General features: G+C 41.6%; 2 protein-coding genes and 1 long non-coding RNA gene across 4 annotated transcripts; all 3 read left to right on the top strand.

Annotated features, from left to right (window-relative positions):
• The first annotated feature begins 982 nt into the window (after window positions 1–982).
• On the top strand, window positions 983–3,916 carry LOC141590172 (uncharacterized). Of its 2 annotated transcripts, none has more exons than XR_012520482.1 (2): window positions 983–1,047; window positions 1,543–1,747. XR_012520482.1 is itself a non-coding variant. In XM_074410794.1 (2 exons), exon 2 carries the CDS (start codon window positions 2,703–2,705, stop codon window positions 3,621–3,623), a length of 921 nt encoding a protein of 306 aa, XP_074266895.1. In that variant the 5' UTR covers window positions 983–1,047; window positions 2,697–2,702; the 3' UTR covers window positions 3,624–3,916. The 2 variants fall into 2 exon arrangements, 1 of the variants encoding a protein (XP_074266895.1); XM_074410794.1 differs by lacking the exon at window positions 1,543–1,747 and adding an exon at window positions 2,697–3,916.
• A 4,116-nt stretch (window positions 3,917–8,032) lies between these two features.
• Window positions 8,033–8,798, top strand: LOC141590137 (uncharacterized). The gene is made up of 2 exons (XR_012520481.1): window positions 8,033–8,097; window positions 8,594–8,798. It is a non-coding gene; the product is annotated as an uncharacterized LOC141590137 (long non-coding RNA).
• Window positions 8,799–18,787: 9,989 nt separating this feature from the next.
• Window positions 18,788–19,390, top strand: LOC141647344 (uncharacterized). The gene has a single exon (XM_074455490.1). The coding sequence runs from the start codon at window positions 18,788–18,790 to the stop codon at window positions 19,388–19,390; it is 603 nt and encodes a 200-aa protein (XP_074311591.1).
• Window positions 19,391–19,734: the final 344 nt, after the last annotated feature.

Raw genomic sequence — 19,734 nt, 5'->3', positions numbered from 1 at the left:
CGCGTTGAACTTTGGTGTACTGGAAAACAATCGTTTGTTAAATAAATTTAAGAGAGATTTATGGAGAGTCATTGGAGAAGGGTTTTAAACATTCTTCTCGAGGTAAATGATAGCTCATGAATGGATTTTACATTGAATCTATAATATTAACCTCAAGCATCAAATTCACCAATGTTGATAAATTTGATGTTTCATCTACCATCATTAAAGTTTTATCCACCATATCATGGATGATATAAATTGATTCAGTGGTGATCTAACACCCCACCCCAAATCTAGGGTCGGGAGCGGTCACTCACGGTAGCTTGTCAGACTATGTACATGGCCCAAAAATCAACACGGGTCATTTCCACCACATTTTGTCCTCACTAATGCGGATTCCTGGAACCTTCCTAGAAGGCCACCCATCCTAAGACTACTCATTAAAGTTTTATCCACCATATCATGGATGATATAAATTGATTGAGTGGTGATGTAACTGTAACACTACGGATTCTCCTTGGAGCCTACTCGACCGAGTAGAGCCTACTCGGCCGAGTAGTGCTCTAGGTGCGTGTTATTTTGGTTCTGCCGAGGAATACTCGGCCGAGTATAGTGAATACTCGACCGAGTATTGGACACTCGGCCGAGTATGCACTTACTCGACCGAGTGTCCGGTTTGGCGAAGTTATATTTCGACGGTTTGATTAAGGAATGATTAGGGTATTTTATATTTTAGCGTCAGTTTCTTATATCATTTTCACAGCGTGGATCATTTTTACGTTACCCTAATCATACCCAAATCATTCCCTAATCCTTCCATTGAGCATTTAGTAGCATCTTTGTGTGGATAATTGCGGTGATTCTTGCGTATAAGTTCTTGTTGCACTGTTGGTAAGTTCTATCTTTGTAATTATTGCATCTTTTTGGGTTACTGTACATTTATATGGGAAGGGGATGTTGGGAATTGTGCAAAGTGTAATTGTGTTGTATGATCATTGTATAGGAGAAGACTTCGTAGAGGAGCCTTTTTGATTGTCCGTGTTGCATACTGCTGTGATTGCTAAGGTAGGGTTTCCCTACTCGGTTCTCGTGCTTTACATGACTTTTTGTTGTAATTATCGTCGTCTATTGATCATCGTAGAATGAAGGTTTCGTGATGAGTGTTGGTGTGAGGGGATTGAGATGAATGTAATGTCATGTGATTGTGATTGTGGTGGAGTCACTTGCGGGAGTGGCTTCACACCCTAGTTCGCCCTCCGTGGAACCCGCCACGGGAGGGGATGTGCACATTAAGGGACAGGGATCGTTGTCGCTCGTTGAGGAGCTGGACTAGGTGGGATCGGCTGCGGTCACCCACTGGCGGCGAGGATTACCTGTTGCGATGGGTAATCTGGCAGGGCTACACACTTTAGTGTGTAGTCGGATACTATGTGAGCGTGGGTGATTGGGAGTTGATGATGATCGGACGAGTTTTGCATTTGTTTGTCTTGTTATTTGCATAATACTGACCCCGTTGTTGTTTGTGGAATCTGCGGTGATCCATTCGGGGATGGTGAGCAGGCTTGACAGGTATTGCTAGTGAGAGCTTGGGGATTATCTTGGGAGATTTGCCACCACAAGTCCTAGCATCACCGTCTGTGTCTTAGTGGATTTTCATTTTAATGTTAAGACTTTGAAGTTGTATTTTGGTTAAACAGTCTTTGGTTTTGGATATTGTAAACTTTACATCTCACAGTACTTTAATAATAGTGCTCATTTCAGACGCTTTTGGTATGTACTAACCTCGGGCAACCGAGATGGTAACGCACTTTCATGGTAGGGTGGTCCTGGTAAGGCACCTTGGTATGAGGGGGTGTTACAAAGTGGTATCAGAGCCGAAGATTCCGGCACCTAAACAAATGAATTTAATGAACCTAGGGAGTCTAAATAAAATGAACCCGGGGAGAGTTGTTTGGAGCTACCGCAAAGACTCGGGAGACGTCCCAGAGTCGCACATTGGCCCTTACTAACTCGAGCCGGTAACATGGGGGGAAAGTGTGAGGTGAACTAGGCTTTGTGTGTGCACGTATGTGAAGATACATGTTGGTAAAAGTCGATAGTTGCATATATATGTGATGAAATTCTTAACTGTTGTGATGGGAAGGAGTAGTGGATGAAACGGGTTGTGATTTCAACATTGGATTTAGCATATGTGCAAATTGGATGCTGATGTGGTTACAATATGGTGTGAAAGTTTTAATATATGCATTGCATGCTGACGTGATTATAACATGGTTTTAAGTCCTTAAGTATTTGTTGCGGGAATAGTGAGCATGATAGGGGAATCGTAATCTGTAAATCTTTTTATAGCGTAACTCGGCCGAGCAGGGAAGGTACTCGACCGAGTATGGAGTACTCGGCCGAGTAGCCAAAACTCGACCGAGTGTTGTTTGATGGAAAGTAGCATTTGCTACTGTTTGTGATAACTCGACCGAGTATGAGTGTATACTCGACCGAGTAGCGTCCACTCGGCCGAGTGTTGTGGCACTCGACCGAGTGTTCTTTTTGTGTTTTGACGTTTGTCTCTGGAGTCGATACTCGACCGAGTATCTGTTAGGGTACTCGACCGAGTTATCTTTACTCGACCGAGTATCTTTGTATACTCGGCGAGTGTTCTTATGGCGGAAGGGTGTTAAATTTTGAGCATGTGTTTACGTTTCTTTTATTCTTATCAGCTCAAAATGCCGCCCAAAAGAACTCCCGCGCAGATCCAAGCTTCAGAGATGACTCTTGATGAGGTTGCTCGCATGATTGAGCAACAAGAGGCTCTCCTTGAAGCTCTCAAAAATGTGGGAAAAGGAAACGAAAAGACGATGGATGCAACCCAGCTTAGCATCAACATTGCTCGTTTCCACCCTCCCACATATGACGGGGTAGGTGAACCAAAGCTGCTCGAGAAGTGGCACCGTGAGATTGAAGCTCTCATGGAAATGGTTAAGTGCCCCGAGGACATGATTGTTGAGCAGGTAGTGTACTACTTAAGAGGAGAAGCTGCAGTTTGGTGGCAGAACGTCAAGGATGATGCTAGAGCTTACTACCAGGCGGAAGGGGCTATTCCGTGGTCTGGGTTGAAGAGTGCTATGAGAGAGCAGTTTGTGCCGGAGCATATCCGACACAAGATGAGATCCGACTTTGAGTCTTTCACCATGTCTGAGGAGATGACAGTCACTGATTACTATCATCGGTTTTTGGAGCTATCTCGTTATGTGGAAGATATGCAGCTCGGGCAAAGAGGTTTGGCTCTCCATTTTGAGAGGGGTTTGTCTGCTAAGATCGTGAGTCGTATGCCGGCCGGGGTTGCTACTGACCTCAAGGAAGTGTATCTGAGAGCGGGTCAAGCTGAGAGAATGGTGGATCTCTCAAGGGAGATCGAGGAGAGGACTGCTACAGAAAAGAGGAAGGCTGATAGCGGGAACAACAATCAGCCAACTAACAAGAAAGGGAATTTCAATCATGCCAAGGCTTTCTCTAGTGGAGCCGGTTTCTCTGGAGGTTCTCGTGGTTGGGGAAAGAATGGAGATCGGGCTGTAAGTGACAACACCAACCTTACGTGTTTCAACTGTGGTGGGATAGGCCACAAAAGGCGGGAATGCACGAGCTAAAAGCCCGGAAATGGTTCAGGAGCTCGATCAGGAAATTTCTCTCAGGGGCCGACTCAGAGTTTTGCTAGCAACCGACCGGGAGGTTCATGGGGCAACAGAGGTGGACAGGGTAACCAGGGCGGTTACAACCGCGGTGGTGGTGAATCTTACCAGCGCCAGAATATGTGTCACCGGATTCGGCGGCTAAGCTAAGTACCTCCAATGCTTGATTCGGGGTGGAGGACGGAAGAATAGTGGAAAGCTCTTCATGATGGATAAGCAGGAAGCACAAGACGATGCTCATGTAGTTACCGGTACCTTTCTTGTTAATAATGTACCGTCCTTTGTTTTGTTTGATTCCGGGGCTACACATTCTTTTGTGTCTAAAAGTCATGCTGTGTCTATGGGTTTGGGAAAGTTTGAGGTTGTAAAAGATGATGTGTTCATACCTTTGGGAGTCGTGTCGTGTCTCAAGTTATATAAGGGCATATCCATGGTGATTGGAGGGGTAGATTTACCAGTAGACCTGTTAGAGTTTCCTAAGGATGGGTTTGAGGTGATTGTCGGGATGGATTGGCTAGGTAGGTATGATGCCAGGATAGATTGTAGACAAAAGAGAGTGTCTTTAAAGGGTCCCAAGGGTGTTAGGGTGTCCTATAGAGGGTTTGTGGTAAAGCCTAAGTGTAGGTTTATAGCAGTTATGACCTTAAAGTCATGTTTAAGGAAGAAGTGTCCCTTGATTCTTTGCCATGTGAGAGACCACCGAGTAGAGCCGCCGAAAACTTCTGAGATTTCCGTGGTGAAAGAATTCGAAGATGTCTTTCCTGAGGAAATACCAAGTTTGCCTCCCAAGAGGGATGTCGATTTCAGCGTGGAGCTTAAGCCGGGAACGGGTCCTATATCTAAAGCACCTTATCGTATGGCACCTAAAGAGTTGGCTGAGTTGAAGAAGCAGATTCATGAGTTGTTAGACAAGGGTTATATCAGGCCTAGCGTGTCACCGTGGGGAGCCCCAGTTCTTTTTGTAAAGAAGAAAGATGGGAGCATGAGACTGTGCATTGATTATAGAGAGCTCAATCGGGTCACAGTGAAGAATAAGTATCCGTTGCCGAGGATTGATGATTTGTTCGATCAGCTAAGTGGAGCTGGTGTGTTCTCTAAGATTGATCTGAGGTCGGGGTATCATCAGCTGAGGATAGCAGATGAGGATATTCCTAAAACAGCATTCCGATCTCGATATGGTCACTACGAGTACGTGGTAATGCCTTTTGGATTGACCAATGCGCCAGCAGCTTTTATGGATTTGATGAACCGGATCTTTACACCGTTTTTGGATAGGTTTGTGGTTGTTTTCATCGACGATATCTTAGTTTATTCTAAGACCAAGGAAGAGCATGAAGAGCACTTGAGGATAGTTCTGCAGACTTTGAGAGAAAATCAGCTCTATGCCAAGTTATCCAAGTGTGAGTTCTGGTTAGAGGAAGTGGCTTTTCTGGGCCATGTTATATCCAAGAAGGGGGTATCTGTGGATCCTAGTAAGATTGAGGCCGTTACCAAGTGGGAATCGTAGAAGAATGTTCTTTGAGATTCGGAGTTTCTTAGGCCTTGCCGGCTACTACAGGAGATTTGTGAAAGATTTCTCTACCATAGCACGGCCTATGACATCCTTGATGAGGAGGGAAGTCAGATTTGTTTGGGATGAGAGTTGTGAAACGGCGTTTCAGACCTTAAAGGAACGCTTGACCACAGCCCCTATCCTAGCCTTGCCAGAGGGTTGTGAGAACTTTGAGGTCTATACCGACGCTTCAAAGAACGGTCTTGGTTGTGTCTTGATGCAGGGAGGGAGAGTGATAGCTTATGCTTCGAGGCAGTTGAAGCAATATGAGGAGAACTACCCTACTCATGATCTGGAGCTGGGTGCAGTTGTGTTCGCTCTTAAGATTTGGAGGCACTACCTTTATGGCGCAACTTTTAAGGTGTTCTCTGATCATAAGAGTCTAAAGTATATCTACACTCAGAAGGAGCTTAACATGCGACAGAGGCGGTGGATGGAGCTGATTGGAGATTATGATATGGAGATCATCTATCACGAGGGTAAAGCTAATGTTGTCGCAGATGCATTGAGTAGGAAGAGCGTTCATTCGCTATGTACATCTATGTCCTTGCTGAAGTTGAGAGATGAGAGGTCTAGTTTGGGGATCTTTATGATTCGAGAGGGGAATACCATCGGGGATTTGACGATCGAGCCCGAGTTGTATGAAAACATCAAAAGTAAGCAAGAGCTTGATCCTAAGATCCAGGAGTGGAAGTCAAAGGTAGAGAGTGGAGCAGCTTCCAGGTTCTCTATACATCCAGATGGGAGCGTTCGTTTTGATGGGAGATGGTGTGTTCTGACGATGCGAGTTAAGGAGAATGATCTTGTCGAGGCTCATTGCACTCCTTATTCAGTTCACCCGGGTGGTGACAAGCTTTACAGAGACCTTAAGAAGACTTTTTGGTGGCCGAACATAAAGAGAGAGGTAGCTGAGTTTGTGGCTAGATGTTTGACCTGCCAAAGGGTCAAAGGTGAACAAAGGAGACCCCAAGGTAAGATTCAGTCTTTGACAGTGCCCGAGTGGAAGTGGGAGTCGATCTCCATGGACTTTATTGTGGGGTTACCTAGGTCACAACAAGGTAACAACATGATTTGGGTTATTGTGGATCGGCTAACCAAATCAGCCCATTTCGTCCCCATGAAGGATACTTGGTCTAAGATGCAGCTGGCATTGGGTTACAGAAAGCATGTAGTTCGGTTACATGGTATTCCGAAAGATATCGTTTATGATCGTGATGTGAGGTTCATATCAAAGTTTTGGCAAGAACTGCAAGAGTTGATGGGTACAACGTTGAAAATGAGTACAGCTTTTCATCCGGCAACCGATGGTCAGACAGAACGGACCATCAAGACCTTAGAAGACATGCTAAGGGCATGTGTTATGGACTTTGGGGGCAGTTGGGAAGACAGACTTGATTTGATCGAGTTTTCATACAATAATAGTTATCATACAAGCATTGGGATGGCACCTTTTGAAGCTTTGTATGGCCGAAAGTGCCGAAGTCCAGTTTGTTGGGATGATAGTTCCGAGGCAGTGGTTTTAGGGCCACAATTGGTTCAAGATATGGTTGAGCAAATCCAGTTGATCCGCCAAAAGATGAGAGCAGCTCAAGATCGCCAGAAGAGCTACGCCGACTTACACCGCAGGGACATTGAGTTCGCGGTAGGTGACAAGGTGCTTTTGAAAGTGTCACCTATGCGAGGTGTTATGAGGTTTGGGAAAAAGGGTAAACTAAGCCAAAAGTTTAGAGGTCCTTATGAAATTCTGGACCGTGTTGGCGAGGTAGCCTACAGGCTAGCTTTACCACCAGCTTTGGATAGAGTGCACAATGTTTTTCATGTGTCTCAACTCTGGAAATATGTGAGTGATCCGTCGCACATCCTCGAGATGGAGAACATCGAGCTTGATGAATCCTTATCCTATGCCGAGATTCCTAAGGAGATTCTTGATCGCAAGGTTCGTAAGACCCGGAATGGTGAGACGGCCTTACTCAAGGTCCTTTGGTCTAATCATAATGTGGAGGAAGCCACATGGGAACCTGAGGAAGCTATGCGAGAACGTTTTCCTAACCTTTTTTATCAGGTATGTTTGGTTACGGGGACGTAACCGTTGTCTTTTTAGGGGGGTAGGAGATGGTCGCGATGGCGTTTTGTTGATTCTTTTTCTTTGTTTGGTTCGAGTCGGGAGATGCGTTCGGGGTAACTTGTTGTGATGCTTGTATAGTTCCTTGGAGTTGTCTCATGTGATTGTTATAGTCTTGTGGCGTAGTGTTGTGCTTGCTTGTGTAGTAGAGTGTGAACTTCGGGACGAAGTTCTTTTTAGGGGGAAAGATTGTAACACTATGGATTCTCCTTGGAGCCTACTCGACCGAGTAGAGCCTACTCGGCCGAGTAGTGCTCTAGGTGCGTGTTATTTTGGTTCTGCCGAGGAATACTCGGCCGAGTATAGTGAATACTCGACCGAGTATTGGACACTCGGCCGAGTATGCACTTACTCGACCGAGTGTCCGGTTTGGCGAAGTTATATTTCGACGGTTTGATTAAGGAATGATTAGGGTATTTTATATTTTAGCGTCAGTTTCTTATATCATTTTCACAGCGTGGATCATTTTTACGTTACCCTAATCATACCCAAATCATTCCCTAATCCTTCCATTGAGCATTTAGTAGCATCTTTGTGTGGATAATTGCGGTGATTCTTGCGTATAAGTTCTTGTTGCACTGTTGGTAAGTTTTATCTTTGTAATTATTGCATCTTTTTGGGTTACTGTACATTTATATGGGAAGGGGATGTTGGGAATTGTGCAAAGTGTAATTGTGTTGTATGATCATTGTATAGGAGAAGACTTCGTAGAGGAGCCTTTTTGATTGTCCGTGTTGCATACTGCTGTGATTGCTAAGGTAGGGTTTCCCTACTCAGTTTACTGTGCTTTACATGACTTGCTGTTTTAATTATCGTCGTCTATTGATCATCGTAGAATGAAGGTTTTTGTGACAGTGTTGGTGTGAGGGGATTGAGATGACTGTAATGTCATGTGATTGTGATTGTGGTGGAGTCACTTGCGGGAGTGGCTTCACACCCTAGTTCGCCCTCCGTGGAACCCGCCACAGGAGGGGATGTGCACATTAAGGGACAGGGATCGTTGTCGCTCGTTGAGGAGCTGGACTAGGTGGGATCGGCTGCGGTCACCCACTGGCGGCGAGGATTACCTGTTGCGATGGGTAATCTGGCAGGGCTACACACTTTAGTGTGTAGTCGGATACTATGTGAGCGTGGGTGATTGGGAGTTGATGATGATCGGACGAGTTTTGCATTTGTTTGTCTTGTTATTTGCATAATACTGACCCCGTTGTTGTTTGTGGAATCTGCGGTGATCCATTCGGGGATGGTGAGTAGGCTTGACAGGTATTGCTAGTGAGAGCTTGGGGATTATCTTGGGAGATTTGCCACCACAAGTCCTAGCATCACCGTCTGTGTCTTAGTGGATTTTCATTTTAATGTTAAGACTTTGAAGTTGTATTTTGGTTAAACAGTCTTTGGTTTTGGATATTGTAAACTTTACATCTCACAGTACTTTAATAATAGTGCTCATTTCAGACGCTTTTGGTATGTACTAACCTCGGGCAACCGAGATGGTAACGCACTTTCATGGTAGGGTGGTCCTGGTAAGGCACCTTGGTATGAGGGGGTGTTACAGTAACACCCCGATACAAACCTAAGGTCGGGAGCGGTCACTCACGGTAGTTTTCCAGGCTATGTACATGGCCCACAGATCAATACGGGTCCTTTCCACCGCATTTTGTCCTCACTCATTCGCATCCCGGTAACCTTCCCGCCAGGAGGTCACCCATCCTAAAACTACTCCCAGCCAAGCACGCTTAACTGTGGAGTTCTTTCGCATGGATAACCAGAAAAGAAAGTGCACTTTGTTGATATGGGTAGTACTTTCAATCCCTTTAAGCACTAGTTAAATTTTAAGCTGGTAAATTGACCTCTTTAAGGGGGTACCCCACCCGAATAACGTCTTCGGTTCAGTGAAGTATTACAGGTGAAGTTAGGGTACTAGCAGGGGCACGAGTTCGAATTATGGCTCCGTCACTAAACTGATTAAATCATAACGGATTTTGGTTAAAGAACGAGAATTATAAATGTTACTTTAATAATTTAGACGCAAAAGTTGACAGCGTAATTGAATAATAGAGCGAGAAGTCGAGTAAAGTAGTATGAAAATGATGCACATCGTGTATGCTTTTAGGGTATGATAATTATTATATGATGGTGGATATATAAATGGTTATTTCTGTATACTCAGTTAAAGGCACATAAATGATTTTTTTTATATATATTGATGTGACGTATTTAGTATGGTGTTAGGGTGTGAATTTATGAATTTTATTGGTTTTAAATGTGAAGTTTAGTGGAGTAATTGTGTAAACTTCTACTTTGATCTATTGATTTTATGTTGGATTATTTTGATAGAGTGATGGGTTGAAGGAGTTAGGATGTGTTTGGGTTGGTGTTTGTTATTTAGATGTGGGCTAGCATTGGAGGACAAGAGAGGAGGTGCAAACCAAACCCGATGAGTTGATGAAAGCAGGCCCAGAGCTCCACTAATCAAGACGGAAAAAAAGAAAAAGAACAAGAAAGGAAGCTGCATTTTCTACCCGACTCGCGTGCGGGTCGAGTTCAGGTCGCGCGGGTCGCCCTTTTTCTCTGCCAGCCAAGACAATTTTCGTGCTTTGTTTCCTAAACTTTATTTCAGTATTTCCATTATTAATTATTTTGATTATTATGGTTATTAGGTTAAGAACTTAGCTATCAATTTTTATTACTATTGGTCGTTGTCTTTTCGAAGAGCTACCAAGGAGAAAACTTAGTACTTTCTTAGAAAAATTATGCAAGGCTAGATCTTTCATTCTTGATTCAAATTACTTGAAACTCTGATAATTTCTTCTGAGATTATTAATCCTTTGCTTTATCTTGAGTATTATTTAATTCCTTGGTTTAATATTCTTTTTGATATTCATCTTGATTAGGTGTACTACTAATTAGGGTTTATATTAATTCACATGCTAGATTTGATTAAATGCTTAGTTTGCTATATTAATCTTATCGCAGTAGCAATTGTGACTAAATTATCGTACTCAGTTTGTCGTAATTTTAATTCATAAAAGAGATTGAACTTGTGATTTGAATACCGACAGCGTTGTCGGTATTAATTATTTCTATTGCTTTTTCTCAATTGATTAAACGTTTCTAATTACTTGAACTTGAATTGCGTGATTTGAGTTAGTAACAGAAAAGGTGATTAAAGGCAACCGATTTGACTTTCCTCACTAAAATTACATGAGAAATTGATATTTGATAAAATTGAACTTTATTAGATATCGTAATAGATTGCTCAAGGTCAGTAATTGATTGTAATAGATGATCGAGTCATTATTTGGTATTGAATACTAATTTGAGTCAAGATATTTCTCCATATTTGATTACTTATAACTTTACAGTTTATTCTCATTTCATTATTATTTTAGTCTATAAACCAAAGTCACCCCCCCCCCCTCCCCCACACCCTTTAGATAGGTACTATGATTCTTAATTTAATTAAGAAACGCTCCTTTCTACACTTGAATTCCATTTACGATAAATCCAATTCCTTGTGGTTCGACCCTTATTTATGCTTTATTATTTGTTTAGTACTAAGGATTTAAGTGATTAAAAATTATAATCTGAGGCATATGACTTCAGCCTGTCACATATCAATTATAATATAAATATATTATTTATAATGCAATTTAAAGATCGCTCGTTGACACGCCTAAAACGTCGCTATAAAAGACGGTCAAATTAACAATTTATATACCACAATACGTACTAATCAATACTAATTATAAAACAAGTAAGTAGCAAGTAATGGGATCGAACCCAAGAGAAGGGGGGTTTGCAAATGTGTAATCAAAAGAGCAATTAGACAATGGTAACAAATTAACAACAAGCAAGAAAATAAAAAGGGGGGAGTTGGTTTGGTTTGGTTTTCAAGCAACAAATTGGAATTCAAATAAGAGTAACAAACAAGTAAGCAATTGAAGGTTATTATCAAATATGAAAGGAAAACTTAACCCAATCCCATTGATGAGCCACTAATGGTTGATCCTTGACACAATCAATCACCAATTAATTATTATTACCCTATTTTGGAGATAAATCTCCTAAACCTCCTTAATAGTGGTTAATGACAAGGAAATCACACTTAATCATGAACCCAACTCATTAACCTTCAAGAAGAAATCACATGAGAGATTCAATAGGGGTAATTAGACACAATGAACACAATTAATGCCTAATCACAAGTTAATCCCTTTCTTGTAGATCAAGTTAGGATGAAATCACACTCACTAATTCAAACACAAGGTGATGCTAAGATAAAATTTCAAGGAAATCACACTTAACAATTCTAACAACAATGAATCAAGGAATTTGACAAGATTTAAGCAACAAGGAAATCACACTTAATTACTTTAATCAAACAAGATTTTCAAAATCCAAACAATAAACACAAGGGATTAATAGTATTAATAACAATTAGGAAAAGATTAGAGTGTCTTACAACCAAAAGATTACACCTTTAGGATTGGATTAAGAGAATGGATTAGTTCTCCATTCTAGATCTAAAAACCTAATTAAAATGATAATCTTCAAATAACAACTTGATTAACCAAAGATAAAGCATAAGATGGTGAATCCCTAATGGTATTCACCTATATATAGTTCTTGGTTAAAGAGGAAATGATGGGCTTAAGTTGGATGGAAACCCGTAATCAAAACGCATAATTCCCAGAAAAGGCGCACGGTGCGCCCTTCGTGCTGAACTCCGCTTTGAATATTTTCCTTTGCTTCTTCTCTTGGACGATTCCTTCATTAATCTCTTGTAGCTTACTTCCAGGCTTCCCTTGGGACTTAGAACCACCCCTAGCTTCCTCTAAAACATGATCAAATCCTTCTTAATAACTCAACACTCGGAATTGGTTAATAACGACATAAGTCAAGAAAAACTGCTCCCTAATGTCGCTTATTGTGCACAAAATGGACTAATTAGATGGTAAAGATATGAGCTTATCAAACACCCCACATTTTAGCCTTTGCTCGTCCTGAGCAAAATATCAACAACCCAATCAACCAATGTAAAGACTCACAAGAAAAGCAAGGGGAAGCTCACAAGCAATGCTCTCTTCTCTCAAACGCCAACCTTCTTTTATCACCCTCATCATTTTATCTCATGGTGACTATTCCGTCTCAACATGTTCCACAATAAGACAAGTGTCCCACTTCCTCCATAAAGAGTCGTTCTTCACTCACGCGCCCTCCTTATACCTTCCCTCTTCTAAGATTGTTCATAAATCCACCAATTCAACCTTAACATTTCCTTCACAACTCATCATCATTCTCCTTATTACTCTTCCTTATCACTCCACCTAGTTCAACACAAGGTCACCATGTTCATCATAGCGTCTCCTAACTCAACAAGTAGGCAAACCTCAAATTCCTCCACATTTCACACAATTCCAACAATTCACAAATCAACACCAACTAACCAAACCTCAACAAAACTATCAATGCATAAAACAAGCCAAAACAATCCAACTCCAAACAACAAGTATACCAAGCTCTAGTTACAAAGTAAGCTTCCAAATCCCCCTCCTAGCCTTGGCACATTTCTAACCCACCCTTCCGACCTTCTTTGACACCTCCACTTATGTCACAAACACCATGTAGGAAGTAGTAAATATGTGACAAGAAATCAATATTTCATCATTTTTGTTTTCCTAGCTGTCTCATATTGCCTAAACCGCCCTTTCGGGTTTTCGGTTTAGCTTTCTTCTCACTCTATCTCTTGTGGTTCGCACTCTTTTTTTCATTTTGCCCGGAGTGCCCTTTCATATTTTCACTTTGACATCGGCCACTTTCCCATTTTTGCCTAGGATGCCTTTTCGGGTTTTCATCCTAACCGGGTTCTTTTTCTTTTCTTTTTGTTTATTTTTTTTTCTTTGAAATGAAGTACAATGTATGAAATGAAATATATTACAATATATTACAATTTCTCAACTCGTGCCCACCCCACACTTTGTTTTTCACTTTGTCCTCAAAGTGAAGGTGAACATCCAATTTTGCTTTCAAGAATGTGAACTTGAGGCACCCCTACTACCCGCGTGCCCTCTTCCTCTTCTTCCTTGTCTTCGAGTTGACAACCGTGCCATGGTGGCATTACTCTCATCCAAATAAGCTTAATGATAGCCTTGATATGTTTGAGGGACGTTTTGAGGATAAAAATTGTTGAGAACCACCAACATATCGTAGTTAGCATGTTGGACAAAGCGTTGCTCTTCCATGTCCTCTTGATAGTATTGGTAGCGTTGCTCATGAATGTCCCACCTTGGATTGTTCTCTTCCCTCAATTGGGTTACATTATGATGAATAGTTGTCAATTGAGAATCAACTCCCATTTGCCATTGGTGAAAATCAAAAGGCATCTCCAGTTATTGGGAAGAGAATGGAGGAGGTGGTTGTTGTTATTGGTCTTGTTGGACATTTGGCATTGGTTGATCAAAGGGAGATCCACCAAATGGCATTCCACCATAAGGTAATGCTCCACCAAATTGTGGGATTTCCACCCCACCCTCACCCTTTCTCACTCCCGCTTCCGGGTCAAGATATGCTTGGTCAATCCACAAAGGAGAAAAATCATCATCCGGGGGCATAAAGAAATCGGAGGCTATTCCTCACCCTAAAGGAGGGTCACAGGGGCGGGGAAGGTATATGTACCGCTTAGTCTTGAAGCCTCCACCCATTATCCATATGACTTGGAGGGGGTTTTCTCCAATATTTCAATCATGCCCATTTTCTCATAGCATCGGGTTTCCATCAATTTATCTTCCACAAGTGTCGAAGTGTCGTCCATAAGGGGGACCTCCAACTCACAAACCAACTTCTTAATCATCCCACCAATATAAATGGTGTCCGTGGGATTCTTTGTAACACTCCCACATACCAAGGTGCCTTACCAAGGACCACCCTAGCATATGAAGTTGCTACCATCTCGGTTGCCCAAGGTAAGTATATCAAAAGTAACCATTCAAGAACAATTATTAAAGTATAAAGTTTAGTGAATACATCGTCTCAACAGAAAACCAAAGTAAAAGTATATAAATCTCAATACATCAAAACAAAGTATCTAAACTTGTGACAGCGGATGCTAGACTCAATGTGATGACATCCCATCCTCGTCCCCGCAGCTAAATGTAATCATCACCTGTCACAATCTGCTCACCATCCCCGAATAGATTACCACAGTTTTATAAAACACAACGGGGTCAATTAACTGAATAATCAAAATAAGCTAAACGCAAAGAAACAATTAAGGCAAACAACTGTACAACCATTCTCCAACTCCAATCATATCTCATATCCGACTACACACTTAAGTGTGTAGCCCTGCCAAACTACCTACCACAACAGGTAATCCTAACCGCCAGTGGGGGACCGCTGCCTTGCCCACATAAGCCCCGCTCATCACAACGAGCAACAACCCATGTCCATTAATGTGGACATCCCCCTTTGTGACGAGAAACACAAGGGGCAAATCAAGGGCGTGAAGCCATTCCCAAAAATGACTGCTCTCAGCCGAGGGCGCACCTCACACCATTGACAAACAACAACAATTCCAACAAACAAGAAAGACAATTCGAATAATAATTCCAATCATGCCAATATAACAATTAACACCGTCTTAAATTAATTAAACAGACAACTGAGTAGGAAAACTCTACCTTATCACTGATCCGAATCACGAGTATACAACGGAAGCTAGAAACGCTCCTCGACGAATCTTTCACCTAACAATAATCACAACAATCTAGTCACAAACATGCCAAGCACCCTTTTTTCCCCAAATACAATCATTAAGGCAAAACCTAAAGGACAACTCTAAAAAAAAGTTATGAAACTAGTGACTTATCAACGAGACTGACGCGAAGGAGATGAACAAAAGACTCATGAACGATCAATCGCCTTGAGAGTGATTAAGGATGATTAGAGACGCGTAGAATGTAATTTAGGTTTTGGTAAAAATGAATAGAAACTGTTAAACGAGGTTTATATAATATTTAATCATCCTTAATCAAACCGCGGAAATAAATCCCGTCAGACTGGTTACTCGGTCGAGTACTGAGAGTACTCGGGCGAGTACCTGTAATACCACGGTTTTCTGAGTCCTGTTACTCGGTTGAATAGGGCTAACTCGGGCGAGTAATGTGTCGTGTGTTTTATGGTCAGGCTAATGTCCATGAACACTCGGCCGAGTAATGTAATACTCGGCTGAGTACTCCAGGTACTCGACCGAGTAACCGGTTTGACGGGATTAATTTCCGCGGTTTAAGGGTGATTAAAGATTATATAAACGTCGTTTAACAGTTTCTATTCATTTTTAACCAAAATCTAAACTACGTTCTTCACTCCTTTAATCACTCTTAATCACTCTCAAGTCAATTGATCGATCGTGAGCCTTTCGACCATCTCTTTCACATTAGTTTTGTCGGTAAGTCACTAGTATTGTATCTTTTGATAAGATTTATCTTTTAGGGTTTTGCCCTAATGATTAGATTTGGGGAAAAAGTAGATTGGCATGTTTGTGATTGGAATTGTTGTGATTGTTATTAGGTGAAGGATTCGTAGAGGAACAATTCTAGCTTCCGTTGTGTGCTTGTGATTCAGATTCGTGATAAGGTAGGGTTTCCCTACTCAGTTGTCTACGTAATTGATTTAAGATAAATATGATTGTATTGGCATGATTAGTATCGGTGTTGGCTTGTGTTTCTTTCTTGATTGTTGGAGATATGGCTATATTGGTGAGGTGCGTCCTCGGCTGAGTGGAGTCACTTACGGGAGTGACTTCACGCCCTTGATTCACCCCTTGTGGAACCCGTCACAAGGGGGATGTGTACATTAATGAACATGGTTTGTTGCTCGTTGCGATGAGCGGGGCTTAGGTGGGCAAAGTTGCGGTCCCCCACTGGCGGTGTGGATTAACTATTGCGGCCGTAATCTGGCAGGACTACACTTAAGTGTGTAGTCAGTTATGAGGCATGATTGGCAATGGACAATGGTTGTTTCGTGTATATTGCTTATCTTGATTATGCAATGAACTGACCCCGTTGTTTTTTTGTAAAACTGTGGTGATCCATTCGGGGATGGTGAGCAGATTGTGACAAGTTATGGCTATCTTTAGCTGCGGGGACAAGGATGGGATGTCATCACTTCGAGTCTAGCTTCCGCTGTTACGATTTTAGATGTTTTGGATTTCATTTGTATGGAGATTTATATACTTTCGTTTTGGTACTTCTTTGGAACGATGTAATCGCTAAACGTTATACTTTAATAATTGTTTCTGAATGGTTACTTTTGATATTCTAACCTCTGGCAACCGAGATGGTAACAACTTCTCATGTTAGGGTGGTCCTTGGTAAGACACCTTGGTATGTGGGGGTGTTAAAAAGTAGTATCAGAGCGACGATTTTGGAACCTAAAACAAATGAACCAAATGAATATAGGGTGTCTAAATAAAATGAACCCAGTAGGAATTGTTTGCACATACCGCAAAGGTTTGGGAGACGTCCTAAAACCGCAAATTGCCCTTACAATTTCGATTCGGTCACTATGGGATGTGTCAAGGGGATCATTGCATGTGTGTGTGTGTGTGTGTGTTTATATGTGTATAAATAGAGTGGTATATGTGTATCTTGGTTGGAAGTGATGTGGAATTGTACTATGTGGTAGTCTATGTGCATTAATATGGGTATGTGGACTAATGTGGCGATTTTGTCAGGTAATACGATTGGCTTGGGTGAGTGGAGGAATAATGTGAATAGTACCGAATTGTGATATGCTTGGTTTGTATTTCATTTTGATGAGATCGATGCGTATTATTCGGTTTGGAAGTATGAGCATGAATGTGGTAAGAAAGAATGAACGTGACTCTAACATGTGTAGTATATGAATGTTGTGTTTAGTTTATATGTGGATATGATAAAACTTCACCTATGTACTGGTTTTTAGAAGTATTAAGTTGCTTTTGTTTGCCTTATTCATGTTTAAGTTGTTTTGTTAAGAAAAATTGAAGTGTATGAAGACCGACTATGGAAGGGCTGTATTAAAACTATCATAAGTCGAGTTTTAGGAATGATATTGCTGTGATTCCAATTTGAGGTGATATATTATCTTCTTAAGATTCTAACGATAGGTCACACGCCCAAAATGACCAAGTAATGAGTGAGATATGTTTATTTTACGAAAACTGGATGTTGTTGAGAACTGTGCTGGAACTTAGCCGAGTAGGGCCTACTCGGCCGAGTTACTTTCCTATTCGGCCGGGTAACCCGTATTCGGCCGAGTAATCTTTCTGTGACAATTTGGGTCAGCTTCTGGAGTCGGGAACTCCGCCGAGTAGTATAGTTACTCGACCGAGTGCCCTGTACTCGACCGAGTACGTCGTGTACTCGACCGAGTACCTCTTTGGGCGGTTGTTTTGAGTCGGTGGCTACGTTCTTACATATGTTTTGAGTCGTAGGTTATGTGCACACGTATGTTTTGGGTCTTAAAGCATTCTTTTACATATGTTACGGTCTTGATACGTAAGTTACCAGATCCTATGATGTGGAGAATACCAGCTTATGAAGGATATGTGTTTGGTAGGAGGGCATGGGTACACGTGATTGTGATGGATAGTGGAAAGAATAAGCAAAGTTGGCGAGTTATTGAGATAAGGAGCACATTCTGTGAGCTATGGTGAGGGGATTAGTCGTTGGCTTAAGTGGTGTGGTGATGACCGTATATGGTCGAGTAATGATGAGATCGGTAATGTAAATTCGAGGAATGTTAGAAACAAAATTTGAAATGAGGGATGTGAAAATTATGGTAATTTAGGATATATAGGGATTTCTGGAGAGAGATGATTATGATGATGTTGGGTGAGGAGATGAAAACAAAATGGTGTCTAGAGAGCTTAGATCGAGGGATGCCGCAATGAGGATTTGTAGGTATTAGTCGTTATGGAGATTTGTATTACTAGAAGGTGAGCCTAATGTATAATCATTTGGGAGGTCACGGGATGAAGTGAATCTTGGTTTTCTAGAATTATCAAAAGAAGATGTAATCAGTTAAGGAGAAATCATTGAGTGGGTGGATCTATCGGTGGGGAGCATGAGTGAGAAGCATGATGAGAGGGTTTGTTGATAAGAAATGAATGAAAAACAACAACAACAACAACAACAACAACAACAACAACAACAACAACAACAACAACAACAACAACAACAACAACAACAACAATAATAATAATAATAATAATGTGATGATCTTTGGACCAATCTTCTTGCTATCAGTAAGCAGGTCCATAAGTGGATTATTCTTGGTGATTTTAATGTTGTCAGAGATGTCTGAACGGATTAGTAATACCCCCCAAACCCAGCTGATATTTTGGATTGCAATTCTTGTCTGCTTCACTGTCGAGTTGAGGATATTACTAGCTCTGGTTGTGAGATGACTTGGACTAATAAGCAGGATATTGATACCCTGGTCTGGTCTAAACTGGATAGGGCACTAACTAATGTTGCCTGGCAATCCCAGTACCCTGCTACCTCTGCTGACTTTCTTCCTGCAGGAGTGTCTGATCATTCCCCTATACTTGTTACTGTCCTTAAGGATAAGCATTCTGGCTCACGATTTAGCTTTCTTAACTGTTGGATTGATCATCCTACTTATCCTACTTTGGTCCAGGAAGCCTGGATGGAACCTGTCAAAGGCTCTCTCATTTTTACACTCTTTAGTAGATTAAAAAATGTCCAAAAAAGACTTAGGACTTTGCACAAGGATAACTTTACCCAAATTGATCATAGAATCAAAACTTGTAGGGGCCAACTCTATGACTATCAAGAGAGAATTCAAGATAATATTTCCTCAGCTTCTCTTTATGCTCAGGAAAGGGAACTCATGGCCAAATATATTAAGCTCAGGGCTGCTGAAAGCACAATCTTGAAGCAGAAAACTAAAATTGATCATATTTCCTACAATGATTCATCTTCAAAGTATTTCTTTTCCAGAATTCATGAGAGGCAGCAACAACAAATTATTGGCCACATTTAGGATAAAGATGGGAATGAGAGACTTGGCCTGGAAAGTGTTGCTGATGGATATGACTATTATCAGCATCTTCTTGGTCAATCTCAATCTACTTCTCCTATTGATGTCTCTTTCATTCAGACTGGCTCTTTTGTTCAGGAGGAGGACATTGCTGCTCTTATTGCCCCCATTGATATAGAGGAAATCAAAGCTGTTGTGTTCAGTATTGGGTCTGATAAAAGCCCAGGGCCTGATGGATTCTCTTCTGCTTTCTTTAAGGCTTCCTGGGACATTGTTGGACCTGACTATTGTAGAGCCATTCAGGCTTACTTTAAGAATGGCAGACTCAGCAAGCAGGCTAATGCCAC

The sequence above is a fragment of the Silene latifolia genome, chromosome 1, assembly GCF_048544455.1.
Source record: "Silene latifolia isolate original U9 population chromosome 1, ASM4854445v1, whole genome shotgun sequence".
NCBI lineage: Eukaryota > Viridiplantae > Streptophyta > Magnoliopsida > Caryophyllales > Caryophyllaceae > Silene > Silene latifolia.
The sequence above is the reverse complement of the archived record's forward strand: the minus strand, read 5'-3'. Positions and strand labels throughout refer to the sequence as shown.